At 32.1% G+C, this 20989-nt stretch overlaps 1 protein-coding gene across 1 annotated transcript in view; it reads left to right on the forward strand.

The window, feature by feature from the left end:
• The window catches only part of LOC128986059 (protein O-mannosyl-transferase TMTC2), a 273500-nt gene that overhangs the window by 43506 nt on the left and 209005 nt on the right, over positions 1 to 20989 (forward strand). Inside the window, exon 2 of the mRNA XM_054406155.1 lies at positions 194 to 364. Coding sequence (XP_054262130.1) covers positions 249 to 364 — 116 coding nt within the window. The 5' untranslated portion in view covers positions 194 to 248. The remainder of the gene's footprint in view (positions 1 to 193; positions 365 to 20989) is intronic.

Consider the following 20989-nt stretch of genomic DNA (forward strand, 5'->3'; position numbering starts at 1 on the left):
AATTAAAAATGATGTGTTAGGAAACAGTTTGTTAAATGTATTTTTTTTTATAAACAAAGAAGTGGTAGCAGCATTTTACTTAGCAGCTACCAGAATCAAGCTACTCAACGATTTGGAATTTCTTCATTAAAAGCATATCTATATTGAATATAGCAACTTAATTTGTGACCTAACAGCTGACATTCGTTTTCAGGTGTTCCTCAGACGTGAAGTGAAGTGTTATCAGTGAAGTGGCAGTGACCTTTGACATGTGGTCCTCTCTAAATCAGCTGGCCAAGTATGACACAGCTGGTGTGGGGTGTTGTCTGCTCGCCTTTGTACTCTACTATAACACACTTGATGCCGACTTCGTCTATGATGACAGGTAGGCAAACGTTTGATATATGATGCTGTTAAATCAGGTCTATAAATGTAATGCTTCTAGAGTACTATTTTGAGTTCAGAGATATCTTTACACGATTTAAGACGTTACACCTTATGCTATCTAGTGGTGGAAATGAAATTAAACAATTTTCTGAAGTTAAAATTGAATGAACAATTATTGTTTTCTCTAAACATAACATTCCACCCTACGTCGGTTCATTATGAATTGAATTTCAATTATTTTTGAAGTGCTCCGTCTTGAAGCACAAGTTATTTTAACTCAAATCAACCATTACTGGTACATTATTACAGCCTTATCTGGTAACGATGCCAACTTTAAGAATTTCTATTGAGGTATGCAGAGCTACCATAAAGAAGGCAAACTAAAAAAATAAAAGTATGTCATTAAAAATAAAAATGTTCAACTATTGACACATGTGTTTGGTGTACGCATTTCTCTGCCAAAAGTCATGAATGGAAATTCAAACAAACCAAATGGAGTGGTGATTGCTGTTTTTTGGATGTCATCTTCGTGGACGGGAATTTGGTGGTAAGCCTTGGTCAAATCAATGGCAGAGAAATGCGTACAGCCTGCTAAATTGAACGAGAAATCCTGAATATGTGGTACAGGGTATCTGTCAGGAACAGTACGAGCATTTAAAGCGCGGTAATCACCGCAAGGAGACTGGGAACGACCCCTAGGTCTCACCTGTGTATCTCGTACTCTGGTTTCTGATAATGCTTGAACTTGTTTAGAGAGGGATTCTATTGCATTTAATAAAGAAGCGTTACCTGAAGAGACTTCACAAATACCAGGTGTTGAAGGAATGTCAGCTACCTCCATGATCTTATCAGCCAGTTCTGCCAGTTTGTCCAAGGAGAGCTCAAGTTGCGTAGTCAATATGGCTTGTGAATGAGGAGGGAGTCGTCTGAGCCACAGTTGACGAAGCATGTTGTCTTGAAGGGGAGTCGAGCCCGCAAGAGACCTAAGATGCCTCAAAAACTGAGAAGGCTTGCGGTCTCCAAGGTCCTCTTCACTCAGCAGCCGCCGCACACGTTGCTCTTCGGATGCAGAGAGGCGTTCAATCAGTTTCTTTTTTAGATGTCCGTATTTGTCGCCTTGAGGAGGGTTTGTTATGATGTCTTCGACTTCAGCAGCAATTCCTGTGTCCAATTGCGAGACCACGTAGTGAAACTTGGTGTCGTCGTTGGTAATTCCAGATATAAGAAATTGCGAGTCAACTTGACAGAACCACAGACTTGGTCTTTCAGGCCAAAAGGGCGGAAGTTTGACGGCTACTCTGTTCACCGACATGTTTTGAGAAGTGCTGGGTTGTCCAATCCGTTGACGCAGTTCTTCATTCGCAGTTCTAAGTTCGGCTAGTTGAGTCTGCAGGTCTTCTAATGACATCGTTCGAAGGAGGAAACACAAAAGATTTAAACTCTTCAAAGAAAATAAGTCTTTAGATAACGGTTGTAGTCGGGGTCACCATTTTGGTCGTGGTTGTTCGTGTACATAGAATAAAATTATGACCAAATAAGTAATAGAAAAGTATTTTAATAAGAGTTAAATTGTGAGTACATTCCTGTAGAAAAACAAAGATCAGACTAACTTAATGCGTTGCTATGACAACGTCATCAGCTGACGCTACATGTGTAACAATTTTGTTGCAGAAAAACTAATCTTTTGTTACACATTTGCACCTACAGGTGGAGTTTATATAATACCTAAATAAGATACTAACTTTTAAGACCAACAAATACATCAGTGGAAATCGAAAAAAGAAACATTGTACAGCATTATTAAAGCTTAAAGGTGATTTAGAAAATACCAGAGATTACTTGTACTCAACATCTTTCAAACTAAAAACAGATTTTGCACCAATATAAAATAAACTTTTAGCCATGTGTAAAATGTGAAATATTATGTAAACACTTCAAGGGCTTGCAACACGTAAGGTTGAAGAGGAGTCAAGGGTGGGATCTGAAGTGGCCCTCAAAAACTCATTTAGCTTACCTTGACTAATGAAAACCCTTTCTTATAAATCCGAGGTCATCTAATAACAATGCACTTTAAATTCACACATTTAAACATTCGTCAAACGTAACGCTTATTGGGCATTATTCGGAGTATAACGAAACTAAGTTTACTGACACGATCGACATAATTCGAATTAACCTAATAAACATGTATATGTTAAACGATATTTTAACCGACCTTTTCAGAATCAAACCGAAAAACATATACAACTCTTAAGAAATTTCAAGATTTTTTTAAATTTTTCGCGAACAAATACCATCCAATTTTTTAAATAAATGTTTTATCAGTAAAAGACTAACATGGTTAAGTGTTCAAAGTCTGCATGGCTTTGTAAAATCCGTCCCTTAGGCCTCACTTAAAATACTGCGTTAAAGATCAAAAGAGTTCGGAGCTTGTTAAAGATCATGTCATGTTTAACTTTAATGAAATATTCTAAAGAATTATTCAAAACAAGTTCCATATATTCTATGTAAAATTAAAAGACTGATAGAAAGCTGACAATTTAACAAAATATAATCTAACCCTACCTCATGAATTGTATAACATTTCCCAAGCTGCCAGTACCTGAATTGATTAGTAATATAAAATCAAACATATGAACATTTTCGAGGTCACCCTGTATTTCATTGTTTTAAATTTAAATATATCAAAATATATTTCAGTGTTTTTGTAAAATATATATCTAAGTATCAAACATCAAATATATTTCTTTATCTAGGACTACTAAAAAGGGGATAGTTTTACAAAAGGTTTTATATGCAGGGTGACAAAATAAGTCTGGAAATGGCTTTATATCATTTTTACTAAATCCGTTATACAATTCAAACCTTTAACATCAACTTATATGCAACATTAGCCGGGAAAGCTGAAACCCGGTTAAATTTGTTTTAAAGATTGAATAATATTAGTCTATGAGCTAGTTGACTTTAAAATGCAATTTCAGCTCTCAATTTCGACTGTGAGTATTTACCAATACTAAGGCCTGTGCAGGTATTTTCCACAAGAACTTTGGACAGCCGGCATTTTGTAACGGATGAACCTTTCGAGACGCGGTTTCCGGCAATGAACTCCACTTGACTAACCCTTTAAAATGATGTGCATATCAACCTATGCTTACATTAAAGATTATATACCTACTCCTCATGGATCGTCCCCTGGTGAAGGAAAAGAAATGGCAATGCTTGGAAAAAGTAGATTTCATACATATAAGTTGATTTGAAAGGTTTTAATTTTATAACAAATTTATTTAAAAAGATATAAAGCCGTTTCCAGACTTTTTGTCACCCTGTATATCATCTATAAGGTGCCATAGCAATCAATGGTCAACCAAAAAAACTTAAAATGTTTAACACAGTTAGTATTACACAGTTAGTATTAACACATTTTTATTTCAGTTCATCAATCGTAGATAAAAATAATATCGTGCAGTAGGTTAGAATACCTGGATTTATTATATTATTGTTATCTATGTTCATTATTTTGAATAAATATATTTTGTCTTAAAAAATACTACAACAATATAACAAATAAATACTTGAAACTTTTTTATTCTAGACATGTGTGTTGTTGACGATTTTCGAAACAAAGGCTATAGATACATTTGAGTTAGAGTATCACTCTCCTAGCCTCAAGATAGAGTTTGATCGAACGAAATTTTAGCCGAAGCGGAAGAAGGTAGAGCAACAAATGTGTCCTTTGAAAAGCATGTCAAGAAGAGGTTCTGAAAGGGCTCTTGACGAAAACCTTACCTTCAGGCTTCAAAATCAACTTTGGTCCCAAGAGAGAACATTATATCTACACACTGCCTGTATTCTATCGTGTTTCTATGATCTGACCTATACACAACAAATATTTGAATTTTTCAAAGTTAATTTTTAAAATCCCTCCGAAATGTTTCTAGTTTTTTGCATCGGTATATGGTTCAATTTAGTGAAATACATTCAGCTTTGCACCAAGTTTTAGGATTGAATAATTGAATTAATTATTTATTGTAAGTAAAGTAATAATTTTAAATATACAATGTGTTAGTAAATTTCTAAACTGTACACATACTTATTAATATTACTAGACGTATTTATATTTAAATTTGTGGATATAATAAATGTTTAGTAGTAACTAAACACATAAAAACTGCATACAAACCCCTTTGGACTGTTTATAAAAAATAATTATTTCCTTTAACTTATATTTGGATAGGCTAGAATAAAGGGGCAATAGGATTTTTTATTACAAAATGTAAATAATAATGGCTTAGTAGAAGCTTTACTTGAACTTTACCTTATAGTAACTTATATGAAAGTAACTTTGCAATAAATAGAGAGCTAAACTTAAAGTATTATGATTACACTTACTTTGGGCCTACTGTAAAAAATAAGCGCCATTAATAAGTAAAACTCAAAGGCTCAGCTCAGTTTGATCAAACATTCCCTTTGGTGTAATTAAATCTACTGTGAGGATAATTAAAAAGCTTTTTGAAATTAAGAAACATTGTGGTTTTCGTATCGTTGCCATGGAAACCAATCAGTATTTTCTCCTCAGTTTCTCTATGAACAGTGATACCAACATTTTTAATGCCTGTGTACAGCCCAGAGCGGTAATATTAAAACCGTAACATGGGCATAACACTCCCCAGTACATAGCCTTTTTTAGCACGCTAAATTAATTTTGGCTTATTTATTGCTTTACATTATTTTAAAACAAAAACTTCTTCATATTATACACGTAACCTTAATTTAATAACGGATGTACCTAAACATAAATTTTTTACCTTGGTTATGCAGTAGGTAGGGACTTACTCAGAACCTGACTGAGTGTGAGATCGTCACTTCTTCCTTTGGGATGCTTTTGAGTATTCTACCTCAAAGTGATCCGAGCCAAAGGGGTTCCCTATTGCTCTTAGCTAATTAAGAAGATCTGAGGTAGAGTTATTAATGTAGGCTGATTCACAGTTAATCACCATCACCTAATAAAATTTAATTGTATCTGTGAAAATAAAAACTTTGATTCCCAACGTTTGTTAATAAAATAGTCTGTAAAGATAAATATTAGCTTAGCAAATAAGAATCATTCACTTTAAACTTTTCATCTTAGTATTAAGAGTGAAAATATATTTTTAGTAATTACTTGTAACAGTAAAATACACAGCTTTAGGAAAAAATATTAGAATCAGAGTGGATAAGATAATACAAGAATACATCAATCTGTTTTGATCTTCAAAATTTTAATGATTTTGGGCTAAAGTGATTTGAATATTGATCCATTCCTCGGAAAAGCATCCGTTAAAATTAAATGTGTTCACGATGTCTCTGTTCACTGATTGTCATAATGTCATAAGTTTATTATATTTTAAGTTATTCATTTTGAGTCAAATAGTGTATCTTCAACCATCAAATAATCACAACATTAATTATTTTTTTCACAATTAATTAACAGTAAAACGAGATTTTGTTCTACATTTACAACACGATTCACCACACAACACACAGAAAATAGTTAAAACGTAAAACTGTTTTTAATTACAAACAACAACTAATGTAAGCTTTGAAGTAGATATTTGCATACAATTAAACTACAACATACAGCAACTCCGACAAAGTTTTGTTACACCTGGAAATACCTGCAGTTCTCGGGACTTGTCTGCAACACCGCAATATATGGTTCAAGTAGCACATTCCTGAGATGACTTCGTTATACGTCTCCCTGGAGGCTGTGCAAGATATAGCATCAAAGTGCTTGAACCTACCAAGGTATTCTCTGCCAGAATGCACTCCCTTTGTAAATCCTTTATATCTATAAAGCAATCTAAACTAAATCAATTGCTAGTGTGCATGTGAAAGATAGGGAAATGTAGACTTTTATACATTTAAATACTAGGTTTCCTATGTTTGTAATATAATTTTTTATAGGTATATCTTAGATTTATGAAATATTTTTACCATATTTAATAATATAGAATGATAAGACTGATTACAAGGGAGTTGTAATTTTATTTGCAATGGATTTTACACATTAGACCCCTTACGGATAAAATGATAACTGATAAAGGTAGCTAATACAAAATAAATATAGAATTTGCTGAAATAAGTGTCTACTGAGTTACTTTTTACAAAGAGGAATATTTTCTTAATCCATAATACATAATAAGTCAATAATAGTTGATGTCTAGGTATACCTATAGAGGTCACTTCTTTGAAATTTAATCTATCTTTATGAGTAATATTTTTGCAAATGGAGGCAATTTTGAATTAATTAAGAAAACAAAAATCAAACAAAATAACTAAATTTACCAAGAGTTATCACACTTAGAGGCTTAGATTTTTAATATGATTTGTATTTGCTCTATCATAAAAATAGTTGTTTTTAGAATCGTGAGCTTTGTGGCAATACTATTTACTTAGAATCACATACTTATTACCCAAACACAAATATAGCATCGAATATTGACAAAAGCCTATCTCCAACAAAAAACTACAAAACAATCCCTGCAAAATTGTAAACATTGTGCAATTACCATATTCTGTAAAGTATTAGTTCTATGTACTGTTGCGGCAGAATTCGAATTTCAACAGGCCTTTAACTTGGTAAAATAAGGAGTTTTCTCAATAAAAGGTTTAACCCTCCAAAAATATAACTACGTTTGAAGTAGTGATTATTTTTTAAATATTACATTATACAGTTAATAATAAATATTATGATAAAACTTAATATATTTAATAGTAAAATCAAATATTTATATACTGTTTTCAACAAAAGAGGACTAATTATTCCATACGTTCTATTTATCTAATAAGGATGATAAACTTGTGATATAGTAATAAGACGAAATAATTTGAAGACAATAAGTCTCTCAGTTGAGAAAAAGATTTACGATTTTTTTCTGCCTTCACCGGGCTCCGGTTCAACTTCACGAAATGATTTGTTGGCCTTTACAATAGACCTCAACGGGTGTATATTTCCTGTTTTTCACATTATTTATCTTCTTTTCACGGTTATATTTTTTGCATGAGATATAACTTTTGAAGAAAATAGAGACAAAATAATTCAACAACCAACTAACACTAACCTTAACCGTATTTTATAGCACTTGAACAATTTATAAAAAGCTTTAATTTAAAAGATATTCAAACGTTTATTTATATACAAATATGAAACTTTATATTTCGGTGATGTAAATTTCATCCAAATGATAAAGACAAACTGTATCTTTGGTTTAATGTACACTCTTCAACAAATAAGACTTTCCAGTCAAAAGGAGTTCTTTTGGATTTATTCAAGCAAAACTAGAAATAACAAAGTAACATCCTTTCTTGCATTTTCTTTGTAGTTACACTCGTTTTATTTTAACGATATCTACATACCTTTCCAAAAACATATATATTTTTTTATTTTATGAATTTCCACCATATAAAAAAATTTATGTAATGATCCATACGAACTTTTTTTCGGTGATAAGAATAGACAAACTCATCCTTGCAGATTTGGGACTAAATATTATTCATGTTTTTGACTACTTGATAAATAAAACTTCTGTGAATAGTAGACGATTGACATTTAGTTTTCAACGTAATTTTATAAGAAATGAAAAGCATTTATTTGTTTAATTGAGTTCCGGGTCGACATGATTATGCACTGTAAATATTTCCATGTACTATTCATTGAACAAGTTGGCTATATAGAAATAAATGATAAAAGACTGAAATACTTTACGTAAGCAGTATATAGAGGATAATTCTTTAGTATCGTTAAGTGTAAAGCTAACTCATGGGTCTGGATTTCCCTACGTTCAAAAGCAATGTGTCGAACTGACAAATCGTTAAAATCAAATATAATGCGGATAACAAGGCCTCAAGAGACTTGTGACAAATGTGGCTTTACTCCTGCTTTCTATGATATCGATTACAGTCGTTATGTACCTCAGAATTCCAGGTTAATCTTATATACAAAACAACTTTTGCAATAAAAATACCACAGATCACTTGTACTCTACATCTTTCAAACTAAAAACAGATTTAGTTAATCTGTTATCACTACAAAAGTTATCTCATGCAAAAATATAACCGTGAAAAGAAGATAAATAATGTGAAAAACAGGAAATATACACCCGTTGAGGTCTATTGTAAAGGCCAACAAATCATTTCGTGAAGTTGAACCGGAGCCCGGTGAAGGCAGAAAAAAAAATTAATCGTAAATCTTTTTCTCAACTGAGAGACCCATTCTTTTCAAATTAGTTTTCTCTTATTACTATATTACAAGTTCATCATCATCATTAGATAAATAGAACGTATGGAATAATTAGTCCTCTTTTGTTGAAAACAGTATATAAATATTGGATTTTACTATTAATATATTACGTTTTATATCAATATTTATTTTTAACTGTATAATGTAATGTTTAAAAAATTATCACTACTTCAAACGTAGTCATCTTTTTGGAGGATTTAACCTGACATTGAGAGCATTCCCTATTTTACCAACTTAAAGGCCTGTTGAAATTCTAATTCTGTTGCAACAGGACATAGAAGTACTACTTTATAGAATATGGTAATTACACAACGTTTACAATTTTGCAGGGATTTTGTTGTTGTTTTTTGTTGGAGTTAGGCTTCTGTCAATATTTGATTTTATATTTGTGTGTTTAAGTAATAAGTATCTGATTCTAAGGAAATAGTATTGCCTCAAAGTTCATGACTGGGTGGTTATAGTGCTCGTCTACTAATCAAAAGGTCGCCAGTTCGATCCTGAGAAAAGTCAGTGGCTTTTCGATGGTTCGAAACTGGACCTAGCTGTTCCTGATCATTGGGCTTTAAATAAATGATCCTGGCTAATGAAACAGCTGATCTTAGTCAATAACAAAGCTACACAGATCATCTCACATCATTCTACACTTATCCTTCGCTCATATTTGGGTTAAAATACGCACCTAAGTGGCGTCCCCATCTTATTGATTAATAATTGAATTGATTGATTGATATTTGATGATTCTAAAAACAACTATTTTTATGATTGAGCAAATATAAATTATATTAAAAATCTATGCCTGCGGTGTTGCAATGTGATGACTCTTAGTGAATTAAGTTATTTTGTTTGATTTTTGCAAAAATATTACGTATGATGATAGATTCAATTTAAATGAAGTGCCCTCTATAGGTATGCCTAGACAGTAACTATTATTAATTATCATGTATAAATACGTTAAGATAAAGAAAACATTCCTCCTTGCATAAAGTAACTCAGTAGAGATTTATTTCTGCAAAGTCTATATTTATTTTGTATTAGCTACATTTATTTGTTTTCATTTGATTCATAAGATATCTAATGTGTACAAGCTAGTGTAAATAAAATTACAACTCCCTTTTGATCGGTCTTATAATTTTATATTATTAAATATGGTGGAAATTTTTCATAAATCTAAAATATACCTATGAAAAATATTATTACAAACATAAAGAAAACCAGTATGTATAGAACATATACATTTCCCTATCTTACACATGCACACTAGCAATTGATTTAGTTTGGATTGCTTTATAGATATAAAGGATTTACAAAGGGAGTGCATTCTGACAGAGAATACCTTGGTAGCTTCAAACACTTTGATGCTATATCTTGCACAGCCTCCGGGGAGCCGTATAACGAAGTCATCTCAGGAATGTGCTACTTGAACCATATATTGCGGTGTTACAGGCAAGTCCCGAGAACTGTAGGTATTTCCAGGTGTAACAAAACTTTGTCTGTATGTTGTAGTTTAATTGTATGCAAATATCTACTTCAAAGCCTACATTAGTTGTTGTTTGTAATTAGAAACAGTTTTACGTTTTAACTATTTAATGCGTGTTGTGCGGTGAATTTGTTTTCACAAATCAGAATCGTTTTGGAAATGTAGAACATAAGCTCGTTTTATTGTTATTTAATCGTAAACAAATTTAATTAACGCTGTGATTATTTAACGGTTGAAGGTACACTATTTTACACCGAATAAATAATGTAAAATATAATAAACTTATTACATTATTACAATCAGTGAACAGAGATATTGTGAACACATTTATTTTTAATGGATGCTTTTCCGAGGAATGGGTAAATAAATATATCACTTTAGCCCCGAATCATTAAAATTGTGAAGTTCAAAACCGATTGATGTATTCTTGTAATATCTTATCCACTCTGATTGTAATATTTTTTCCTAAAGCTGTGTATTTTACTGTTGCCAGTAATGAGAAAAAAAAATACTCTTAATACTAAGATAACAAGTCTAAAGCGATAGATTCTTATTTGCTAAGCTAAGATTTATCTTTACAGACTATTTTATTAACAAACATTGGGAATCAAAGTTTTTATTTCCACAGATACAATTATATTTTATTAGGTGATAGTGATTAACTGTGAATCAGCCCACATTAATAAATCTACCTCAGATCTTCTTAATTAGCTAAGAGCAATAGGGAACTAATCTGGCTCAGATCACTTTGAGGTAGAATACTCAGAGGCATCCCAAAGGAAGAAGTGACGATCTCAACCTCAGTCATGTTCTGAGTAAGTCCCTACCTACTGCATAACCAAGGTGAAAAATTTATGTTTATGTTTATGTTTATGTTAAATTTATGTTGTTTTATGTTATTTATGCTAGGTACATCCGTTGTTATAGGGTTACGTGTATTATATAAAGAAGTTTTTGTTTGAGAATAATGTAAGGCAATAAATAAGCTAAAATTAATTTAGCGTGCTAAAAAAGGCTGTGTACTGGGGATTGTTATGCCCATGTTACGGTTTTAATATTACCACTCTGGGTTTTACACAGGCATTGAAAATTTTGGTATCACTGTTCATAGAGGGACTGAGGAGATTGATTGGTTTCCATAGCAACGATACGAAAACCACAATGTTTCTTTGCTTAGCTAAAATTTCAAAAAGCTATTAATTTATAAACTATTAATATTACTAGACGTATTTATATTTAAATTTGTGGATATAATAAATGTTTAGTAGTAACTAAACACATAAAAACTGCATAAACAACCCTTTGGACTGTTTATAAAAAATAATTATTTCCTTAAACTTATATTTGGATAGGCTAGAATAAAGAGGCAATGGGATTTTTTATTACAAAATGTAAATTAATAATGGCTTTTGTAGTAGAAGCTTTACTTGAACTTTGCCTTATAGTAATTGTTATTAAAGTAAATTTGCAATAAATACAGAGCTAAACTTAAAGTATTATGATTCCACTACTCTGGGCCTACTGTAAAAAAAGGACTGCCATTAATTATTAAAACTCAAAGGCTCAGCTCAGTTTGATCAAACATTCCCTTTGGTTTAATTAAATCTGCTCTGAAGATAATTTAATAGCTTTTTGAAATTTTAGCTAAGCAAAGAAACATTGTGGTTTTCGTATCGTTGCCATGGAAGCAAATCAATATTTTCTCCTAAGTCCCTCTATGAACAGTGATACCAACATTTTTAATGCCTGTGTACAGCCCAGAGCGGTAATATTAAAACCGTAACATGGGCATAACACTCCCCAGTACATTGCTTTTTTAGCTAGCTAAATTAATTTTAGCTTATTTATTGCCTTACATTATTTTCAATCAAAAACTTCTTCATATAATACACGTAACCCTACTTTAACAACAAATGTACCTAAACATAAATTTTTTACCTTGGTTATGCAGTAGGTAGGGACTTACTCAGAACCTGACTGAGTGTAAGATCGTCACTTCTTCCTTTGGGATGCTTCTGAGTATTCTACTTTAAAGTGATCTGAGCCAAAGGTGTTCCCTATTGCTCTTAGCTGATTAAGAGGATCTGAGGTAGAGTTATTAATGTGGGCTGATTTACAGTTAATCACCATCACCTAATAAAATTTAATTGAATCTGTGAAAATAAAAACTTTGATTCTCAGTGTTTGTTGATGCAATGGTCTGTAAAGATGAATCTTAGCTTAGCAAATAAGAATCATTCGCTTTATACTTTTTATCTTAGTATTAGGAGTTAAAACATATTTTTAGTCATTACTTGTAACAGTAAAATACACAGCTTTAGGGTAAAATATTACAATCAGAGTAGATAAAATATTACAAGAATACATCAATCAGTTTTGAACTTCAAAATTTTAATGAATTTAGGCTAAAGTGTTATGAATATTTATCCATTTCTAGGAAAAGCGTCCATTAAAAATTAATGGATGTATTCACTACATCCCTGTTCACTGATTGTTTTGTAAAATAGGTTTATTATATTTTACATTATTTATTTAGAGTAAAATAGTGTACCTTAAACCGTCAAATAATCACAGCGTTAATTAAATTTGTATACTATTAATTAACAGTAAAACGACATTTTGTTCAACATTTACAACACGATTCGCCACACAACACACGGAAAATAGTTAAAACGTAAAACTGTTTTTAATTACAAACAATAATGTAGGCTTTGAAGTAGATATTTGCATACAATTAAACTGCAACATACAGCAACTCTGACAGTTTTGTTACACCTGGAAATACCTGCAGTTCTCGGGACTTGTAACACCGCAATATATGGTTCAAGTAGCACATTCCTGAGATGACTTCGTTATACGTCTCCCTGGAGGCTGTGCAAGATATAGCATCAAAGTGTTTGAACCTACCAAGGTATTCTCTGCAAGAATGCACTCCCTTTGTATCTCCTTTATATCTATAAAGCAATCCAAACTAAATCAATTGCTAGTGTGCATGAGTAAGATAGGGAAATGTAGACTTTTTATACATTTAAATACTAGGTTTCCTATGTTTGTAATATTATTTTTCATAGGAATATTTTAGATTCATGATAATTTTTTTATAGTTTTCTACTAGGCATAAATCATTTTATAGCATAGAATAATAAGACCGATTAAAAGGGAGTTTATTTTTTTGCACTAGCCTGTACACATTAGATATCTTATGAATTAAATGAAAACAAATAAATATAGCTAATACAAAATAAATATAGAATTTGCTGAATAAGTCTCTACTGAGTTACTTTTTACAAAGAGGAATATTTTCTTAATCCATGATACATAATAAGTTAATAATAGTTTATGTCTAGGTATACCTATAGAAGACACTTTTTAACTTGAATCTATAATTATTAGTAATATTTTTGCAAAAGGAGGTACTTTTTGAATAAATAAAAAAAAATCAAACAAAATAACTTTATTCACTAAGAGTCATTACATTGCAACACCGCAGGCTTAGATTTTTAATATAATTTGTATTTGCTCAATCATAAAAATAGTTGTTTTAGAATCATGAACTTTGAGGCAATACTATCTCCTTAAAATCAGATACTTATTACCCAAACACAAAGATAGCTTCGACTATTAACAAAAGCCTAACTCCAACAAAAGAACTACAAAAAAACCCAGCAAATTTGTAAACGTTGTGTAAAAACCACATTCTATAAATTATTAGTTCTATGTACTGTTGCAGCAGAATTAGAATTTCAACAGGCCTTTAACTTGGTAAAATAAGGAATTCTCTCAATACAAGGTTTAACTCTCCAAAAATATGACTACGTTTGAAGTAGTGTTGTTTTTTATTACATTATAAAATAAAAAATAATTATTATAATAAAATTAATATATTTAATAGTAAAATCCAATATTCATATACTGTTTTCAACAAAAGAGGACTAATTATTGCATAAGTTTTATTTATCTAATAAGGATGATGAACTTGTGATATAGTAATAAGAGAAAAGTAATTTGAAAACAATAGGTCTCTCAGTTGAGAAAAAGATTTACGATTTTTTTCTGCCTTCACCGGGCTCCGGTTCAACTTCACGAAATGATTTGTTGGCCTTTACAATAGACCTCAACGGGTGTATATTTCCTGTTTTTCACATTATTTATCTTCTTTTCACGGTTATATTTTTTGCATGAGATATAACTTTTGTAGGAAATAAAGACAAAATAGTTCACCAACCAACTAACAATAACCTTAACCGTATATTATAGCACTTGAACAATTTATAAAAGCTTTAATTTAAAAGATATTCAAACGTTTATTTATATACAAATATGAAACTTTGTATTTTGGCGATGTAAATTTCATCCAAATGATAAAGACAAAATTGTATCTTTGGTTAAATGTGCACTCTTCAACAAATAAGACTTTCCAGTCGAAAGGAGATCTTTTGGATTTATTCAAGCAAAACTACAAATAACAAAGCAACATCCTTTCTTGCATTTTCTTTGTAGTTACACTCGTTTTATTTTAACGATATCTACATACTTTTTTCTAAAAACAGAGATATTTTTGTATTTTATGAATTTCTAACATATAACAAATTTAATGAACCATACGAATTTATTTTCGGTGATAAGAATAGAAAAACTCATCCTTGAAGATTTGGGACTAATATTATTTATGTTTTTGACTACTTGATAAATAAAACCTCTGTGAATAGAAGACGATTTACGATTAGTTTTCAGCGTAATTTTATAGGAAATAAAAAGCATTTTTTTTTTTTTTTTAGTTGAGTTCCGGGTCGACATGATTATGCACTGTAAATATTTCCATGTACTATTCATTTAACATGTTGGCTATATAGAAATAAAATATAAAAAGACTTAAATTCTTTACGTAAGCAGCATATAGAGGATAATTCTATATTATCATTAAGTGTAAAGCTAACTCATGGGTCTGGACTTCCCTACGTTCAAATGCAATGTGTCGAACTGACAAATAGTTAAAGTCAAATATAATGCAGATAACAAGGCCTCCGGAGACTTGTGACAAATGTGGCTTCACTCCTGTTTTCTATGATACCGATTACAGCTGTTATGTACCTCAGAATACCAGGTTAATCTTGTATACTAAACAACTTTTGCAATAAAAATACCAGAGATTACGCGTACACAACATCTTTCAAACTAAAAAGTGATTTTGCACCAATATAAAATAAACTTTTAGCCATGTGTAAAATGTGAAATATTATGCGAAAACTTTGAGGGCTTGCATCACGTAATATTGAAGAGGAGTCAAGGGTGGGATCTGAAGTGGCCCCTCAAAAACTCATTTAGAAACCCTGACTAATAAAAACCCTTTCTCCTAAATCCAAAGTCATCTAAAAACAATGCACTTTAACTTCACACATTTAAACATTCGTCAAACTTAACGCTTATTGGACATTATTAAATTATTCGAAGAATAGCGAATCTAAGTTAAATGACAAGGATCATCATAATTCGAATTAACCTAATAAACATGTATATGTTAAACGATGTTTTAACCGACCTTTTCAGAATCAAACCGAAAAACATATTCTACTCTTAACAAATTTCAAGATTTTTCAAAATTTTCACGATCAAATACCATCCAATTTTTTAAGTAAATGTTTTATCAGTAAAAGACTAACATGGTTAAGTGTTCAAAGTCTGCATAGCTTCATAAAATCTGTCCCTTAGGCCTCACGTAAAATACTGCGTTAAAGATCAAAAGAGTTTGGAGCTTTTTAAAGATCATGTCATGTTTAACTTCAGCGGAATACTCTAAAGAATTATACACAAGAATTTCCATATATTCAACGTCAACTTAAAAGACTGATAGAAAGCTGACAATTTAACAAAATATAATCTAAACCTACCTCGTGAATTGTATAAAATTCCAAGCTGCCAGTACCTGAATTGATTAGTAATATAAAATCAAACATATGAACCATTTCGAGGGACACCCTGTATTTCATTGTTGTAAATTTAAATATATCAAATAATATTTCAGTTTTTGTAAAATATATATTTAACTATCAAAGAGTAAATATATTTCTTTAACTAGGCCTACTAAAAAGGGGGATAGTACTAGAAAAGGTTTTATATGCAGGGTGACAAAAAAAGTCTGGAAATGGCTTGATATCATTTTTACTAAATCCGTTATAAAATTCAAACGTTTAACATCAACTTATATGCAACATTATTCGGGAAAGCTGAAACCCGGTTAAATTTGTTTTGAAGATTGAATAATATTAGTCTATGAGCTAGTCGACTTTAAAATGCAATTTCAGCTCTCAATGTTGACTATGAGTATTTACCAATACTAAGGCCTGTGCAGGTATTTTCCACAAGAACTTTGGTCAGCTACCATTTTGTAAAGGAAAAACGTTTTGAGATGCGGTTTCCGGCAATGAACTCCACTTGACTAACCCTTTAAAATGGTGTGCATATCAACCTATGCTTACATTAAAGATTATATACGTACTCCTCATGGATCGTCCCCTAGTGAAGGAATAGAAATGGCAATGCTTGGAAAAAGTAGATTTCATACATGTAAGTTGATTTCAAAGGTTTTAATTGTATAACGAATTTAGTTAAAAAGATATTCAGCCGTTTCCAGACTTTTTGTCACCCTGTACATCATCCATAAGGTGCCATAGGAATGGTCAACCAAAAAAACTTAAAATGTTAGTATAAACACATTTTTATTTCAGTTCATCATTCGGAGATAAAAATAATATCGTTCATTAGGTTAGCATACCCGGATTATTAAATTATTGTTATCCATGTTCATTATTTTGAATAAATATATTTTGTCTTAATAAATACTATAACAATACAACAAATAAATATTTGACACTTTTTTATTCAAGGCATGTGTGTTGTTAACGATTTTCGTAACAAAGGCTATAGATACATTTGAATTACAGTATTACTTTCCTAGCCTCAAGATAGAGTTTGATCGAACGAAATTTTAGCCGAAGCGGAAGAAGGTAGAGCAACAAATGTGTCCTTTGAAAAGCATGTCAAGAGGAGGTTCTGAAAGGGCTCTTGACGAAAACCCTACCTTCAGGTTCCAAAATCAACTTTGGTCCCAAGAGAGAACATTATATGTACACACTGCCTGTCTTCTATCCTGTTTCTATGGTCTGACCTATACACAACAAATATTTGAATTTGTTAAAGTTAATTTTTAAAATCCCTCCGAAATGTTTCTAGTTTTTTGCATCGGTAAATTAATCAATTTAGTGAAATATATTCAGCTTTGCACCAATGTTTAGGATTGAATAATTGAATTAATTATTTATTGTAAGTAAAGTAATAATTTTAAATATACAATGTGTTAGTGAATTTCTAAACTGTACACATACTTAATAATATTACTAGACGTATTTATATTTAAATTTGTGGATATAATAAATGTTTAGTAGTAACTAAACACATAAAAACTGCATAAACAACCCTTTGGACTGTTTATAAAGAATAATTATTTCCTTAAACTTATATTTGGATAGGCTAGAATAAAGGGGCAATAGGATTTTTTATTACAAAATGTAAATTAATAATGGCTTCTGTAGTAGAAGCTTTACTTGACCTTTTCCATATAGTAACTGTTATTAAAGTAACTTTGCAATAAATACAGAGCAAAACTTAAAGTATTATGATTCCACTACTTTGGGCCTACTGTAAAAAAAAGGACTGCCATTAATTATTAAAACTCAAAGGCTCAGCTCAGTTTGATCAAACATTCCCTTTGGTTAATTAAATCTGCTGCGAGGATAATTTAATAGCTTTTTGAAATTTTAGCCAAGCAAAGAAACATTGTGGTTTTCGTATCGTTGCCATGGAAACCAATCTATATTTTCTCCTCAGTCCCTCTATGAACAGTGATACCAACATTTGCAATGCCTGTGTAATCGTCATCCTCACGAAAAAACGGATTGAAACCATCGTTCCGCTACGAGTTGGGAACGTAGTTGTCCAAACCACGCGAACCGCCAAGTACCTTGGTGTCATGGTGGACAACAAGCTGAGCTGGAGGGACCAGATCTTCCGTACGGCGGACAAGGCTGCTAGGAGTGTTGCTGCTCTTAGTAGGCTTATGGCCAATGTCGGTGGTCCCCGGTCCAGCCGTAGAAGACTACTGATGTCTGCAGTCCAGTCCGTGCTTCTCTACGGCTCTGAGGTGTGGGCAGACGCGCTTAACAAGGAGGCGTATAGGTTGAGGCTCGCACGAGTGCAGCGTCAGGCGGCACTCAGGGTCGCTTCCGCGTACCGTACGGTGTCCGAACCGGCCGTTTTGGTGATCGCTGGAGTTATCCCAGTCAAACTCTTGGCAGCGGAGAGGAAGGCAATCTACCAGAGACAAGGCTACATTGGAAAGGACGCTGCAAGAACAGAAGAGCGCTCCCGCACTTTTCAGATGTGGCAAGAAAGCTGGGAAAGGGAGACTCGAGGACGTTGGACTGCCAGACTCATCAGGCAGGTCCAACCGTGGGTAGAACGGCGGCACGGTGAGGTTGACTATTACCTCACGCAGTTCTTGTCAGGTCACGGCTATTTTCAGTCGTACCTGCACTTGATGGCCAAAACGAATTCACCTGACTGCATTTACTGCCCATGCATTCCCGACGACGCGGAACACACTTTTTTCCACTGTCCACAATGGGATATGCTTCGCCAGGAGGCCATTCAACATCTTGGGGTGCTGTCGATTGAATCGATCTGTGAGACCTTGCTGAAGGGTGAGGACAACTGGGACTGCTGGTCGCACTTTGTCCGGAATGTCCTTCAAGCTAAAAAGAATGATCTAGATCGGAACATAGTCTAGATTTGATAAGAAATAAACGGCTAGACACGGCGTAAGCCCCTCGGGCGTAGGCAAACTCGGCCTAGTTCTGATGAAGTGCGACAAGTGTTCCCAGGCTAGTGTCCGAAGAGTAGAGGAGGTTTTTAGTGGGTAGTCTCTGGGCCTTAAGCCCGTTGGAGTCCCACACTACAGGCTAGCAACCTGTGTGCATAAATGCATTTTCCCACCTCTCCCTAAAAAAAAAAAAAAAAAAAAAAATGCCTGTGTAAAGCCCAGAGCGGTAATATTAAAACCGTAACATGGGCATAACACTCCACAGTACATAGCCTTTTTTAGCACGCTAAATTAATTTTAGTTTATTTATTGCCTTACATTATTTTCAAACAAAAACTTCTTCATATAATATACGAACCCTAATTTAATAACGGATGTAACTAAACATACATTTTTTACCTTGGTTATGCAGAAGGTAGGGACTTACTCATCATGACTGAGTGTGAGATTGTCACTTCTTCCTTTGGGATGCTTCTGAGTATTCTACCTCAAAGTGATCCGAGCCAAATGTGTTTCCCTATTGCTCTTAGCTGATTAAGAAGATCTGAGGTAGAGTTATTAATGTGAGCTGATTCACAGTTAATCACCATCACTTAATAAAATTTAATTGTATCTGTGAAAATAAAAATTTAGACTCCCAATGTTTATTAATGCAATGGTCTGTAAAGATAAATCTTAGCTTAGCAAATAAGAATCCTTCGCTTTAGACTTTTTATCTTAGTATAAAGAGTAAAAATATATTTTTAGTCATTACTTGTAACAGTAAAATACACAGCTTCAGAAAATAAAATGTTAGAATCAGAATAGATAAGATATTAAAAGAATACATCAATCAGTTTTGAACTTCAAAATTTTAATGAGTTTGGGCAAAAGTGTTATGAATATTGATCCATTCCTCGGAAAAGCATCCATTAAAAATAAATATGTTCACAATATCTCTGTTCACTGATTGTAATAATGTCATAAGTTTATTATATTTTACATTATTTGTTTGGAGTAAAATAGTGTATTTTCAACCATCAAATAATCACAGTGTAATTTTTTTCCGATTAATTAACATTAAAACGAGATTTTGTTCAACAATTACAACACGATTCACCACAAAACACACAGAAAATAGTAAAAAAGTTTAACCTTTTTCTAATTACAAATATAAATCGCAGGCTTTGACGTAGATATTTGCATACAATTAAACTACAACATACAGCAGCTCCGACAAAGTTTTGTTACACCTGGAAATACCTACAGTTCTCGGGACTTGTCTGTAACACCGCAATATATGGTTCAAGTAGCACATTCCTGAGATGACTTCGTTATACGTCTCTCCGGAGGCTGTGCAAGATATAGCATCAAAGTGTTTGAACCTACCGAGGTATTCCCTGCCAGAATGCACTCCCTTTGTTACTCCTTTATATCTATAAAGCAATCCAAACTAAATCAATTGCTAGTGTGCATGGGTACGATAGGGAAATGTATACTTTTATACATTTAAATACTAGGTTTCCTATGTTTTTAATATTATTTTGTACAGGTATATCTTAGATTTATGAAAAAGTTTAACCATATTTTAATAATATAGAATGATAAGACCAATTAAAAAGGAGTTATAATTTTATTTGCAATGGATTTTAAACATTAGACCCCTTATGGATAAAATGATAACTAATAAATGTAGCTAAAACAAAATATATATAGAATTTGCTGAAATAAGTGTCTACTGAGTTACTTTTTACAAAGAGGAATATTTTCTTGGACCATAATACATAATAAGTTAATAATAGTTGATGTTTAGGTATAAATATAGAGGTCACTTCGTTTAAATTGAATCTATCATTATAAGTAATATTTTTGCAAAAGGAGGTACTTTTTGAATTAATTTATAAAACAGAAATCAAACAAAATAACTTAATTCACTAAGAGTCAACACATTGCAACACCGCCGGCTTAGATTTTTAATATAATTTGTATTTGCTCAATCATAAAAATAATTGTT

The sequence above is a fragment of the Macrosteles quadrilineatus genome, unplaced genomic scaffold (genome assembly GCF_028750875.1).
Source record: "Macrosteles quadrilineatus isolate MER2022 unplaced genomic scaffold, UCM_ALF_1.0 Scaffold_2__2_contigs__length_208266976, whole genome shotgun sequence".
Taxonomy (NCBI): domain Eukaryota; kingdom Metazoa; phylum Arthropoda; class Insecta; order Hemiptera; family Cicadellidae; genus Macrosteles; species Macrosteles quadrilineatus.